Raw genomic sequence first — 11,891 nt, 5'->3', positions numbered from 1 at the left:
CATGGCACCAAAGCCACCAGAGGGATCATTAAATGCCTTTGGGTTGGTCCTCTGCTGCTCAGCTGGGCTGAGCTCCATGGGTGGAGGAAGCTGCTGGCAAGCAGGCAGCAGAGAAAAGAGAGAGCTCTGGCCAGGAGCAGCTCCTCTGCACAACACAGCAGGGTTGAGGGCACTGCTAGGAGATCTCATGGAGATGAAGAAGGCAGAGAGAGCTTCAAGGTGACCAGGAGGATGACTGAGAACTCAGAGGAGAAGTCACTGCAGTCACTGACATGGTGAGTCTGTAGCTGCAGGGCAGGGCAGGTGCAGGTTCTGGAGGCATCTCCTAAAGCTGGCACAGCCACAGCTGATTGGGGCTGTAAGGAAAACTTCCTGTCCAGAGGCTCTTCTCAGGCCATTGTGAAGAGCTGTGGAGCCCTGGGGTGCAGGCAGGGTTGGGCAGGGCTGTCCTTCAGAGCAGGGTCCCTGCAGCCCAGGGGCTGTGTGCTGGGGCAGGGACTCTGCAGCCTGCCAGCCTCAGCTCTCAGCCTGCCCAGGGAGCTCCAGACACTACCATGGTGGGGAGAAGATGTGAGTGGCAGGAGACAGCCCTGGCAGGGCAGGGCAAGGCAGGGCAGGGCAGGGCAGGGCATGTTCCTTGTGCTGTGCAGAGGGAGCTGCATTGGGCAGAGCTGCTCACAGTTCTAGCTCCCCCCTGAGCATTTCTGAGGAGGCTTTCCAGAAGAACATCAAGGCAGCATTTTCCTGGAAGGGAAGGAGTCTTGGTTTGAATTTTAATCACCTTGATGTGCTGGGTGGGCACTGTGAGACTAGAGTTTATTTCTCTGCTCTGCAGACGATTCTCAGACCAAAGCTCTCATTAATTCTTGTCTGAGCTTCTCCTCAGCTCCAGGACAGCCAGAGCTGCCCCTGGGCAGTGTCCTGATGCTGGCAGGGCTCTGGAGGGCACAGCTGAGCATGTGGCAGTTGGGATGGGCTCTGTCAGCAGGGACAGGGAGGAGAGCTGGGCACAAAGAAGCAGCTCCTGGAAGGGACAGTTGTAGGCAGAAGAGATTTGGGCAGGGGGGGAGAGGGATCTACTGCCAGAGATGCCCTGCCAAGGGGGATCAGGCACCTCTGTGCCATTCTCTGCACTGCAGACACTTCCCAATGCAACCTTTTGCTCTCCTCTTCTCCCCAGCACAGGCAGTGCCCTCAAAGCTATGGGCTCCAGGGCATCAGTCACCACCTTGGCAGCTGACATTCAGCTGAAGGCTCCTGCAGTGTGCACACAAAAGGCTGACAAAAGCTCTTCAGTGCCATCCTGGGAGCTGCAGAGAGCAGAGCTGGGCAAGGAGAAGGCTTCAGCCCAAGCCCCTCTGCCTTTCTCTCTTCCCTTCATTGTCTCTGCAGCACTGCACTGCTCTTCCCTCATTCTCCAGCCATCCACAGGACTCTTGCTCTGGGGCATTGCTGTTGGCATGTGGTCACTTTGTGTTCTGACTCTGACTCTGCAAGTGCTGCCCCAGAGCTGTTTGCATGGAAACTGAGTGTCCAAGCTGCCTTGGAATCTGTGCTGAAGATGCCAGAGGTTGGGGGTGGTGGGGAATGAGCTGATCCATTGGTGCTGCAGCTCAGGGAGGAGGTGTTCTGTGAGCACTGCAATCTTGGTGTGCAGAGAGAAGTGTTCCCTAACTTGTCCCTGCCTTTTCCTCCTTGCACAGGTCTGCATGGGCAGAGGCAGCAGATGGCCAACAGCAGCTCCATCCCCCACTTCCTCCTGCTGTCATTGGCAGGCACAAGGCAGCTGCAGCTCTTGCACTTCTGCCTCTTCCTGGCCATCTACCTGGCTGCCCTGCTGGGCAATGGCCTCATCATCAGCACCATAGCCTCTGACCACCACCTCCACACCCCCATGTACTTCTCCCTCCTCAAATTCGCCCTCCTTGACCTCGGTGCCATCTCCACCACTATGCCTAAGTCCATGTCCAATTCCCTGAGGGACACCAGGGATATCTCCTGTGCAGGATGTGTTGTCCAGTTCTTCTTTTTAGCATTCCTGCTTGCTGCAGAGTATTTTCTCCTCACCACCATGTCCTACGATCGCTACGTTGCCATCTGCAGACCCCTGCACTATGAGACCCTCCCGAGCAGCAGAGTTTGTGTCCACATGGCAGCAGCTGCCTGGGCCTCTGGGATTCTCAAGCTCTCCTGCTCCACATCCAACCTCAGGGAACTTTGGCTTCTTGTGGTCACTGCCTGTTTAGCATTTGTCTGTTTTGTGTTCATTGTGGTGTCCTATGTGCAGATCTTCAGGGTAGTGCTGAGGATCCCCTCTCAGCAGGGACGTCACAAAGCCTTTGCCACCTGCCTGCCTCACCTGGCTGTGCTCTCCCTGTTTGTCACCACTGGCATCTTTGCCCACCTGAAGCCCTCCTCCATCTCCTCTCCATCCCTGGATCTCTTGTTGGCAGTTCTGCACTCAGTGGTGCCTCGAGCAGTGAACCCTCTCATCTACAGCCTGAGGAACCAGGAGCTGAAGGCTGCCCTGAGCAAACTGATCCCTGGCTGCTTTCAGAAGCAATAAACTGTTTGTCTTCTCCTGCAGAGCAGTTCTGATGTCACTCAGTGCAGGCCCAGCCTGCCTGCTCCAGTTGTGGCTGCTGCTGCTTGTGTTACCCTTGTGAGAATGTTGTTCCCACACAAATGACTTTTTACAAACCATTTCTTGTTCAGTGTTGTCCTGTCTGGTGTGATCCAGAGACTGCAGACATGAGGAGCTGTCTGTCTTTTCCTGTTTGTACAAAGTGTTCCTCATGTCATTACAAACTGATCCTCTGACTCTCTCTCTACCAACTCCATCCATCCCAGGACATATTTCATACCCTGACCCCTCCCACTACAGAGTGGCCTCATCCCAGTACAAACTGCACACCCTAATCCCATCCCACTAGGGTCTGGGTCCCAGCTCAGTCCAAACTGGGTCCCTTTAAGCCCTTCACATACACACCTGGCCTTGTCCCAACACAAACTCTTTCTCCTGATCCCATCCCAGTCTTAGACCTATCCCAGGACAAACTGCAAACCCCAGATAGGTCTCAGGATCAAATGAATCCCTCCCAAGTGCAAAGCCAATAACATGAGCACCCTCCCAGTACAGGCTGTGCCCCTTCCCAGCAAAAACTGCACAGCCTGAGCTGCTCCCAGTGCAGCTGTGGCCACCTCCCAGAACAAACTGCATCATCTTGCCCTCTCTCACTACCTTCTGGGTCCCATTCCAGTACCAATCCGTTCCCTTGCCCCCCCTCCTAATACTGACTGCAAGCATTCCAGTACAAACTGGACACCTGATGCCCTCCCAGTACAGTCTGGGCCCTGTCCCAGTCCAAACAGGGACCCTTTAACACCTCCAAGACCTTAGGGCTTGTCCCAGTGTAAACTGGATTCCCTTATCCTCTCCCAGTACAGTCTGGGTCCCACTCCCGTACAAAGCACATCCATTGCAAATCCTGATCCCATTCCAGTACAGACTGGGCCCTGTTACAGTTCAAGCAGAGCACCCAATGCCATCCCAGTTCACACTGGGCACTCCTCCCTCTACAAGTTGGTGCTCTTTAACTCCTCCCAGTACAGACTGGGCAATTTCCAGTGCAAAATGCATCCCCTGCTCTCCTCCCAGTACAGGTTGGGTCTGCTCAGAGTGCAAACTACATACCCTGAGCCCATTCCAGTATCACCTGGGCCTTGTCCCAGAGCAAGTGGGTCCCATTAACATCTACAAAGACAGCCCTGGCCTTGTCCCAGTATGAACTGGTTCCACTGATCCCCTCCCAGTACAGACTGGGTCTCAATTCAGTACTGAGTAGATCCCCTGGTCCCCTTCCATGAGTGACTGTGTCCATAACAGCACAAACTGCACATCAGACCCCATCCCATTACAGCCTGGGCCCTGTCCCAGCACTAACAGTGTCCCTTTAAGCCCTCCAAGGACAGACTAAGCCTTCACAGGGTCACAGCTCACAGGATGGGAGGGGTTGGAAGGGACCTCTGAAGATCATCAAGTCCAATCCCCTGCCAGCACAGGTCACAGGAACACATCCAGATGGGGCTTGAAAGGCTCCAGAGAAGAAGACTCCACAACCTCTCTGGGCAGCCTGTGACAGTGCTCTGTGACCCTCACACTGAAGTTCCTCCTCCTGTTGAGGAGTTTCCATCCATTCCCCTTGTCCTATCCTAGGGTGCAACTGAGCAGAGCCTGTCCCTACCCCTCTTGACCCTCAGCCCTCAGATATTGATAGACATTGATCAAATCCCTTCTCAGTCTCCTCCTCTCCAGCTCTCCAAGGCTCTCAGCCTCTCCTCACAGGGCAATGCTTCAGTGCCTTCAGCATCCTGGTAGTGCTCCCTTGGACTCTCTCCAGCAGATCGCTGTCCCTCTTGACCTGGCGAGCCCAGAACTGGATGCAATATTCCAGGTGTGGCCTCACCAGGGCAGCACAGAGTGGGAGGAGAACCTCCCTGGATCTGCTGGACACACTCCAGCATCCCTTTGGCCTTCTTGGCCACCAGGGCACATTGCTGTCCCATGCAGAACTTGTTGTCCACCACCACTCCCAGGTCCTTCTCCACAGGGCTGCTCTCCAGCAGATCACTTTGTCCCACTACAAACTCGATGCCTTTATCTCCTCCCAGTGTAGACTTGGTAACATCTCAGTCTAACCTGGGCTCATTTAAGCCCTCCCAGTAAAGACAGGGCAGGTCCTGGGACAAACTGAATCCCTTCTTCTCTCCCAGTACAGCCTGGACTCCAGTCCTGTCCAAAGTGGATCCCATGGAAATCTCCAAGGACACACTTGGCCTTGTCCCAGTTTCATTTGTTCCCCTGATCCCATCCCAGTACAGACAAGGCTTCAATCCAGTACAAACTGGATCCCCTTCAGCCTCCCAGTACTGACTGGATCCCTCCAGATGGATAATGGATAATTTGACCCCCTCCCAGGCCACACTGTATCCCTTCCCAGTACTAACTGCATCCCTTGGCACCATCCCAGCTCAGTCTAGGACCTTTTGCAGTACAACTCAGATTTCCTTCTCCCCTCCAAGCCTAGACTGGGCCATGTGCCAATAGGAACTGGTTTGCTCTTCCCCTGCCCAGTTTGGATTTGCCTCTCTACCACTACTGATTTACATCCTAGACCACAGCAAGCTTCCCCTTGGAAGAGAGCTGCTCCAGTCTCCTCAGCATTCTTTTGTCCTACCCTTGCAGTCTCTCCAGTACTTCCCTGTCCTGCTTGTACTGGGGAGCCCAGACCTGGAGCCAATAGTCCACAAGAGGCCTTCCTAGGGCAGAGTAAGGGGGAAGGAAATCTCCCTTGAAATCCCTTGGCCTTCTTGGGCAGGAGGCCACACTGCTGGTTCAAGAGGAACCATCACTGCCAGGTCCTCCCATACAGAGTTCCTGCCCAGCAAGGGAGCTGCTCAGCTGCACTGGTGCAGGGTGTTGCTCCTTCACAGGGGCAGGACTCTACAGCTGCTCTGCTTGAACTCCAGGAGCTTCTGCTCTGCCCAACTCTGCAGCCTCTCCAGGTGTCACTGCATGGCAGCACAGCCTGGCAGGGCTCAGCCACTCCTCCCACTTTGTGTCACCAGCAAACTTGCTGAGGCTCCACTCTGCTCCTTCATCCAGCTCCTTGACGAAGATGCTGAACAAGACTGGAGCCAGCACTGAGCCCTGGGAAACACCACTGGCCACAGGCCTCTAAGCAGAGCCGGCCCTGCTGCTCACAGCCCTCACATCTGCATCCTCTTGCTGGGTCCAGGGCCTGTGTCGGGGAGCATCCAGCCCTGCCCAGCCTCTCTCCTGGCACAGAGCCTGGCAGAGCTTGCAGCAGAGCTGACTGTGAAGGCTTCCAGGGCTCATGGCCTCTGCAGGAGAGGGGAGAGGCTGCTTAAGAGGAAGGCCATGAGGTGACAAAGGGCCAAGGACTGCAGTGGGCATCATGTCAGGGGGAATGTTCCTCAGGCTGGCTGCAGCCTGTGCTGTGCTCTGCCTGCACAGTGGGGCTGTGGGAGCAGCCGTGGGGCAGCAGGGCTGGGCTGACACAGCACAGAGCACAGACAGTGGCCACAAAGCAGCTGCTGGGGTGGCAGCAGGGACAGGCAGAGAGAAGGAGCTGCTGGCCATGGCCTTTGCTGTGCAGTGTGGCTGTGGCAAAGGCAAAGCTCCCTGGGGCTGGTGGCTGCAAGAAGAGTCAGGAGCAAAAGGAAGAGCTTCAGTGACTGTGTCAGAGCCCAAGAGGGAGCAAGGAGATGCTGTGGGATGGGAGGGGATGGAGCAGCAGCAGAGACTGATGCTGGCCTGAGGGACTCAATGCCTGCTGGGCCTGAGCCTGCCCTGGCAACGTCTCCAGGCCTCTGTGCTCAGGGCAAGGGCTCCAGGAGGAGCAGAGCAGGGACTGGCAGGCAGAAGCCTCAGCACAGGCAGCAAAGGCAGGGGCCAGGCTCTGCCCCTGCAGGAGACTCCCCCTGGCCATGACACAGCCTGGGGCTGTCTGGCTGGGAGCAGCCCTATGGGAAGGGTCTGGCTGGGCAGGAGCTGGCCAGGAGGTAGCTGTGGCCTGGCAGCAAGGGAGGCCAGCAGTGTCCTGGGCTGTGTGAGCAGGAGCACGGCCAGGAGAGCACAGGAGGGCATTGTCCAGGTGTGGGTGATTAGGGATGGAGGATGATGGTTATTAATTATGAAATATGAACTATTAGTTACGAGCTGTTTATTAATTATTAGAATTATGAATAATTGATTAATCACCTTATATATATTGATTCGAATGCACGGCTATAAAAATATAGTCCATAATTGGTTCAGTATATAGAATTTTACCCAGTTTTAATATTTACAGAGTCAATTTCTAATTAAGGGAACGAAAGGTGCGGTTCCACTGCTTGTCCACTAGATGGAGACTCGACAAGACACTTGACGGCTTGCAACTATATACAGAGATATTTATAATGTTATCACAAGGCAAGTCAAGCTGGAAATATCACGCGGCTACGCGCAGGCACTTTGAAGAGAATGTTACTGAAAGTTGTACACATGGAAAGATACCTTCTGTCTATCTTTGTAGCCAGGCAAGTCGCTGGGTTATGCTGGCTGCTTGCTGCTGTCAGCTGTCTGTTGGCTGTTGGCTGCCAGCCCGGGGCTGGTCCATCTGGGAGGTGCCTTTCTTTCTCCTTCCGCCTCTTCGGGCGGGGTGACTTTCCTTCTCCTCCCGCAGGAGGGGCAGCTTGCTTTCTCCTCCCGTGGCCATGGAGGGGCGAGGCTTTCCAGTGATCGGTGATTTCTCTTAGCAGAGTCAGCCCAGCAGGGCCGGTCCAGGAGTCAGCCCTCGTACTCGAGGTGATAGTTCCTGGAAGGCTGGGCCAGCCATCTCCGGTCCCAGAGACGGGTTCAAGGGAGGGGTGCGGTGAAGCGGTGCTTCCCCCTTGGCTCAAAGTGAGCTGACAATGACGAATCTCAGCGACTGCTTCTCATTAAGGTGATAATGCAGTCTTTGGCTTGATCTCACGGAGAGGATCTCTCTCTCTCTCTCAGGATATCCCAGGTTTCATTACCCTGACGGCACAGGGCTGTGGAGGGGCTATAGATGGGTGGCTCCTCTTATCTCCCGCAAGATGCGTTTCTGCTTGTGCTTGCTTATGATTCCAACTGTACTACCCACTTCTGGTCTTTCAGGTGGGTAGTGACCATGTAACAACGAGAGGCTCACAATCAATTAAAAGAGACTTCAGAACCTTAGGGCAACTGCTTACGGGATCAGGAGCTCAGGTTGCGTTCTCCTCTATCCCTCTAACGTCAGTGATGGACAAGGGAATATATAGGAAGAGCCAAGAGGTCAATTCATGGCTCCGGGGCTGGTGTCATTGACAGGACTTTGGGTTCTACAATCACAGCTCAGTTTACAAGGCACCAGAGCTGCAAACAACAAATGGGATGCACTTGTCCCAGAGGGGGAAAAGGATCCTGGGGCAGGAATTGGCAAGGCTTATTGATAGGGCTTTAAACTAGATTTGAAGGGGGGAAGGGGTTAACAGTCTCCTGCTGGCCAGTGACATACAGAGGGGCAGCTCACCAGAGGGGCAGCTCACCAGAGGGATGGAGAGCTAGTGAGGGCTCTCAACTTGCTGCCCTGAGGCAAGCCACAAATGATGCACCAGGACACTCTGTGGAAATCAAGGGGAATTGGCACAAGAGGAGGACAGGGCCAGCTCAGCTGAAGTGCCTCTATGCAAATGCACGCAGCTTGGGCAACAAACAGGATGAATTAAGGGCACTGTGCTGCTGGGATATCATGACATAGTGGCTATTACTGACACTTGGTGGGATGATTCCCATGACTGGAATGTAGGGATAGATGGGTACAAGTTCTTCAGGAAGGATAGGCAGGGAAGGAGAGGAAGAGGTGTTGCCCTCTATGTCAGTGAGCAGCTGGAATCAGTGGAGCTCCACCTGGGGAAGGATGATGAGCTGGTTGAGAGTGCATGGGTTAAAATTAAAGGCAAGACAGGGGAAGGAGATGTTACTGTAGGGGTCTGCTACAGGCCACCTGACCAGCAGAGCCAAGCAAATGAGGCCCTCCACAGGCAAAGAGAAGCAGCTTCCAGGTCACAAGCTCTGGTCCTCATGGGGGATTTCAACTACCCTGACATCTGCTGGAGGGATAACACAGCAAGGCACCAGGAATCCAGGATGTTCCTGGAATGCGTAGATGACAACTTCCTCCTCCAAATGGTAGAGGAACCACCAAGAAAAGGTGCTATGCTGGACCTTGTTCCCACCAACAGGGAAAGGCTGGTAACCCATGTGAGGCTCAGAGACAGCCTTGACTGCAGGGACCATGAAGCAGTTGAATTTAAGATCCTCAGGGCAGCCAGGAGGACATATTCTAAGCTTACGACCCTAGACTTCAGGCGAGCAGACTTTGATTGCTTCAGGGATCTGCTGGCCAAAGAGTCGTGGGACAAAGCCCTAGAGGGAAGAGGGGCCCAGGACAGATGGTCAGTATCCAAGGACCACCTCCTCTGTGTCCAGGAGCAATGTATACCAACAAAGAAAAAAGCAGGCAAGAATGCCAAGAGGCCTGCCTGGATGAGGAAGGAGCTGCTGGACACACTATCACTTAAAAGGAAACTCTTCAAGGAGTGGAGGAAAGGAGAGCTGGAATGGGGAGATATGAGGAAGCTGCCTGAGCAGCAAGAGAGCTGGTTAGGAAAGCCAAAGCACAGCTTGAATTGAATCTAGCCAGGGAGGGCAAAGGGAACACTAAGAATTTCTACAGGTATATTAATGGTAGAAAGAAGACTAGGGAAGGTGTGGGCCCCCTCAGAAAGGAAACAGGTGAAATGGTCACAAGTGACCTGGAGAAGGCTGAGGTTCTCAACAACTTCTTTACCTCAGTCTTCACTGCAAGGGCCTCCAGCCACACTCCTGGAATAGTCATGGAAGCTAATGGCAAGAACCAGAAGGAAGAACTGCCCATCATAAGTGAAGATCAGGTTGGTGATCACCTGAAGAACCTGAAAGTGTTCAAGTCCATGGGACCTGACGAGATACACCCACAGGTACTGAGAGAACTGGCAGAGGAGGTTGCTAAATCCCTCTCTATTATATTCCAAAAGTCCTGGCAGTCTGGAGAAGTCCCCACTGATTGGAAACTGGGAAACATTACTCCCATTTTCAAACAGGGGAAGAAGGAAGAAGCAGGGAACTCCAGGCCAGGCAGTCTCACCTCTGTGCCTGGTAAGATCATGGAGCAGATTCTCCTGGAGACACTACTGAGACAGAAGAATAGTGAAGAGGTGATTGGGTACAGTCAGCATGGGTTTACCAAGGGCAAATCCTGCCTGACAAACCTGGTGGCCTTCTATGACAAGGTGACAACATTAATAGATGAGGGGAGAGCAACTGATGTAATTTAGCTGGACCTGAGCAAAGCCTTTGACACTGTCCCACACCATATCCTGGTCTCCAAACTGGTGACACATGGGTTTGATGGGTGGACCACCAGATGGATAAAGAACTGGCTTGATGGCCACACCCAAAGAGTGGCTGTCAATGGCTCCATGTCCCAATGGAGGCCAGGGACAAGTCGAGTCCCTCAGGGATCAATCCTGGGACCAGTCTTGTTCAACATCTTTGTTGGTGCCATGGACAGAGGCATTGAGTGCACCCTCAGCAAGTTTGCTGATGACACCAAGCTGTGTGGTGCAGCAGACAGGCTGGAGGGAAGGGATCCATCCAGAGGGACCTGGACAGGCTGGAGGGGTGGGCACAAGCCCACCTCAGGAGGTTCAACAAGACCAAGTGCAAGGTCCTGCATCTGGGTCAAGGAAATCCCAAGCACAAATCCAGGCTGGGCAGGGACTGGCTGGAAAGCAGCCCTGAGGAGAGGGACTTGGGGGTGCTGGTGGATGAGAAGCTCAACATGAGCTGTCAATGTGCACTTGCAGCCCAGAAAGCCAACCAGAGCCTGGGCTGCATCAGGAGAAGTGTGGCCAGCAGGTCAAGGGAGGTGATTCTCCCCCTCTGCTCAGCTCTGGTTAGACCCCACCTGGAGTACTGCGTCCAGTTCTGGAGCCCTTATTACAAGAGGGATATGGACATGCTGGAACGTGTCCAGAGGAGGGCCATGAGGATGATCAGAGGGCTGGAGCACCTCTCCTATGAGGAGAGACTGAAAGAGTTGGGGCTGTTCAGTCTGGAGAAGAGAAGGCTCCGAGGTGACCTTATTGTGGCTTTTCAATATCTGAAGGGGGCTACAAGAAAGCTGGGGAGGGACTTTTTAGCTATCAGGTAGTGATAGGACTGGGGGGAATGGAATAAAGCTGGAAGTGGGGAGATTCAGGCTGGACGTCAGGAAGAAGTTCTTCAGCATGAGAGTGGTGAGAGCCTGGAATAGGTTGTCCAGGGAGGTGGTTGAGGCCTCATCCCTGGAGGTGTTTAAGGCCAGGCTGGATGAGGCTCTGGCCAGCCTGATGTAGTGTGAGGTGTCCCTGCCCATGGCAGGGGGGTTGGAGCTGGATGATCCTTGTGGTCCCTTCCAACCCTGACTGATTCTATGACTTGTTTCTCCACACCCATGGCCATTCATGTCCTAGAGATGGCAAGAATCCCTTTTGACTGAGGGTGCTGGGGACTAGCTCAGCTGCAAACACCTCCATGGTGGATGGAGCTATCTGCAGCCCTGTGGAGAAGCAGCTGGAGAGAGCAGAACCAAAGAATCATGGAATGATTTGGTTTGGAAGGAAGCATTTAGTTCAACATCCTGAACAAGAGCAAGGACAACTTCAACTAGTTCACCTTGCTCAAACTTTCTGACTTTGACTATGTCCAGGGATGGACCTTCCCTTCTCTGGGCAACCTGTTCCAGTGTCCTGCCACCCTCACCATCAAATATTTCTTATTAAATCAAAACTAAATCACCCTTCTTTTAGATCCAAATCACTGTCCATTGTCCACCCAGGACAGGGCTTGGTAAAAAGTCTTTTTCTTGGCCTATGACCACTATGGTTTCATCTGCAAATGCGTTGGTGAGGTCCCAGAGACCTCCCAAAAAGGGGTTTGGAAGACTCAAGCACATGAGCAGGAGATAGAGAATGAAAGCTGTGAGCTTAGTGGTGTGGAGACTGAGGAGAGCAGAGGAGTAGCCTGAGAGTGCTTGAGGAGTGGTTTGAGACATTTCAACAGAGTGACAAAGTGCAAGAGAAAGAAATAAATGCATGAAGTGGAGCTGGGAAGGTCCAAACTGGACATGAAGAGAAAGAAATGTCACTGCAAGGGCAGTGCTGTGGGGCAAGACATCACCCAGCAGCTGCCTGGAGCAGCTCAAGCCTTTGTGTTTCGAGGAACACGCAGCAAG

The 11,891-nt window shown here is 53.6% G+C and overlaps 1 protein-coding gene across 1 annotated transcript; it reads left to right on the top strand.

Annotated features, from left to right (window-relative positions):
- Positions 1–1,894: 1,894 nt before the first annotated feature.
- Positions 1,895–2,533, top strand: LOC128967491 (olfactory receptor 14J1-like; the record flags this gene model as incomplete). Its single annotated transcript, XM_054381633.1, has 1 exon — positions 1,895–2,533. A coding segment is annotated over exon 1 (639 nt), but the record flags the coding sequence as incomplete, so codon positions are not given.
- Positions 2,534–11,891: the final 9,358 nt, after the last annotated feature.

The sequence above is a fragment of the Indicator indicator genome, chromosome 6 (assembly GCF_027791375.1).
Source record: "Indicator indicator isolate 239-I01 chromosome 6, UM_Iind_1.1, whole genome shotgun sequence".
Classification (NCBI taxonomy): Eukaryota; Metazoa; Chordata; class Aves; order Piciformes; family Indicatoridae; genus Indicator; species Indicator indicator.
The sequence above is the reverse complement of the archived record's forward strand: the minus strand, read 5'-3'. Positions and strand labels throughout refer to the sequence as shown.